Source organism: Colletotrichum costaricense (assembly GCF_030867565.1).
Source record: "Colletotrichum costaricense strain IMI 309622 chromosome Unknown Scaffold_46.1, whole genome shotgun sequence".
Taxonomy (NCBI): domain Eukaryota; kingdom Fungi; phylum Ascomycota; class Sordariomycetes; order Glomerellales; family Glomerellaceae; genus Colletotrichum; species Colletotrichum costaricense.
The window spans coordinates 2,932-4,104 of NW_026848275.1; the positions used below are offsets into that span (position 1 = coordinate 2,932).

Sequence of the window (1,173 nt, forward strand, 5' to 3'; positions counted from 1 at the left end):
CACAGCTTCAAAGGGATTATGGACTCCCTCTGGTAAGTGATTAGTTTGACGGGCTGAAAGTATACTTACAGCGAAAGGAACAATCTCGTCGACCAAGACAAGCGATGCTGCCTTGCAGTCTGCCTGGCAGTGAACGATCCCAACCATGCAATCTCGGCTGAAGGCTGCTCTGCAGACGCGCAGGAGATAACTGAGCAGATAAGCAGCAAGGTTGGTGATCGTTTCATGGCTTATCTTGTAGGCTGTCTCCGTGGGCCGCTACCCAGGGAGGAGTTTGTCATCAAAGTTGCCGCACTGCTCGCGTGCTTCAAGATTCGCGCGAGGTTGGAGAGCCCCCATCTCTATCAGAGAACAAACTTGCTCTTCGAGCTTGATAAAATTCTCGACCACGATTTCAGCAAGCCCTATGTTGGCATGCAAGTGCTGGAACAAACGCTGTGGCTCTCTGTGCGAGTCCTCGAGACCCAGGAGCCAAACAAAATTTTCGAGCCCGGCCTCCTGCCCTCGTCTTACGAACAGGTTCCTGAATCTGTATCGAGACATTTCCTCCAGTTATACTGCATGATTCGTTGTCTGTTCCCATCCACTCACGAAGCATCGGTACACCGGGTTCACGGCCTCGTTGAACCGGCCCATTTTGGCACGGCTGAGTATCCTGGTGAGCTCACAGTCGAGAGGGAATCGGGGTTGGATCTTCTAGCTCTGTTCGAAGCAGCGGAATTGACCTCCGAGGAGGAGAATACGGAGATTGCGAGCTCGAATATGGATTCTGGCGCAGAATGGGAAGACTCCTGTGATGAATCCCTTCTCGAAGAAAGCTCCGAATCATGCGAGGACGATGATGAAGAGGATGACGATGAAGGGAACGACGATGACTACGATGATGATGAGGAGGAAGATGGAGAACAAGACAGTGATTATGACGAAGAATGCGATCACATCTGAGATTAAACATTTATCCCTTCTTACTAATGAATGTTCTACTTGTCTCTCAAGCCATGTCTCCAGAATAAGCTTCTAGATCTTTCACTGGATGCGCTGTAATACCAATCTTAGACTACCTGTTGTATTGAGTGGCAGGCTTTCATTCGACTCATGGTCCCGCATGACAAACCATTTTTCGGGCTGATTGTAAATGGAGACTCAAAGTGGGAATACGTCATGGCCCCTTCA

The 1,173-nt window shown here is 49.6% G+C and overlaps 2 protein-coding genes across 2 annotated transcripts in view; one reads left to right on the plus strand and one right to left on the minus strand.

Moving 5' to 3' along the window:
• The window catches only part of CCOS01_17104 (uncharacterized protein), a gene marked incomplete at both ends in the record, with an annotated part of 1,360 nt that extends 724 nt beyond the window's left edge, over positions 1 to 636 (minus strand). Inside the window, 2 exons of the mRNA XM_060465238.1 lie at positions 70 to 258; positions 592 to 636. Of these exons, the coding sequence (XP_060304205.1) occupies positions 70 to 258; positions 592 to 636 (234 nt within the window). The remainder of the gene's footprint in view (positions 1 to 69; positions 259 to 591) is intronic.
• On the plus strand, positions 19 to 945 carry CCOS01_17105 (uncharacterized protein; the record flags this gene model as incomplete). The annotated part of the gene is made up of 2 exons (XM_060465239.1): positions 19 to 32; positions 78 to 945. The coding sequence occupies 2 exons, from the start codon at positions 19 to 21 to the stop codon at positions 943 to 945; spliced, it is 882 nt and encodes a 293-aa protein (XP_060304206.1).
• Positions 946 to 1,173: the final 228 nt, after the last annotated feature.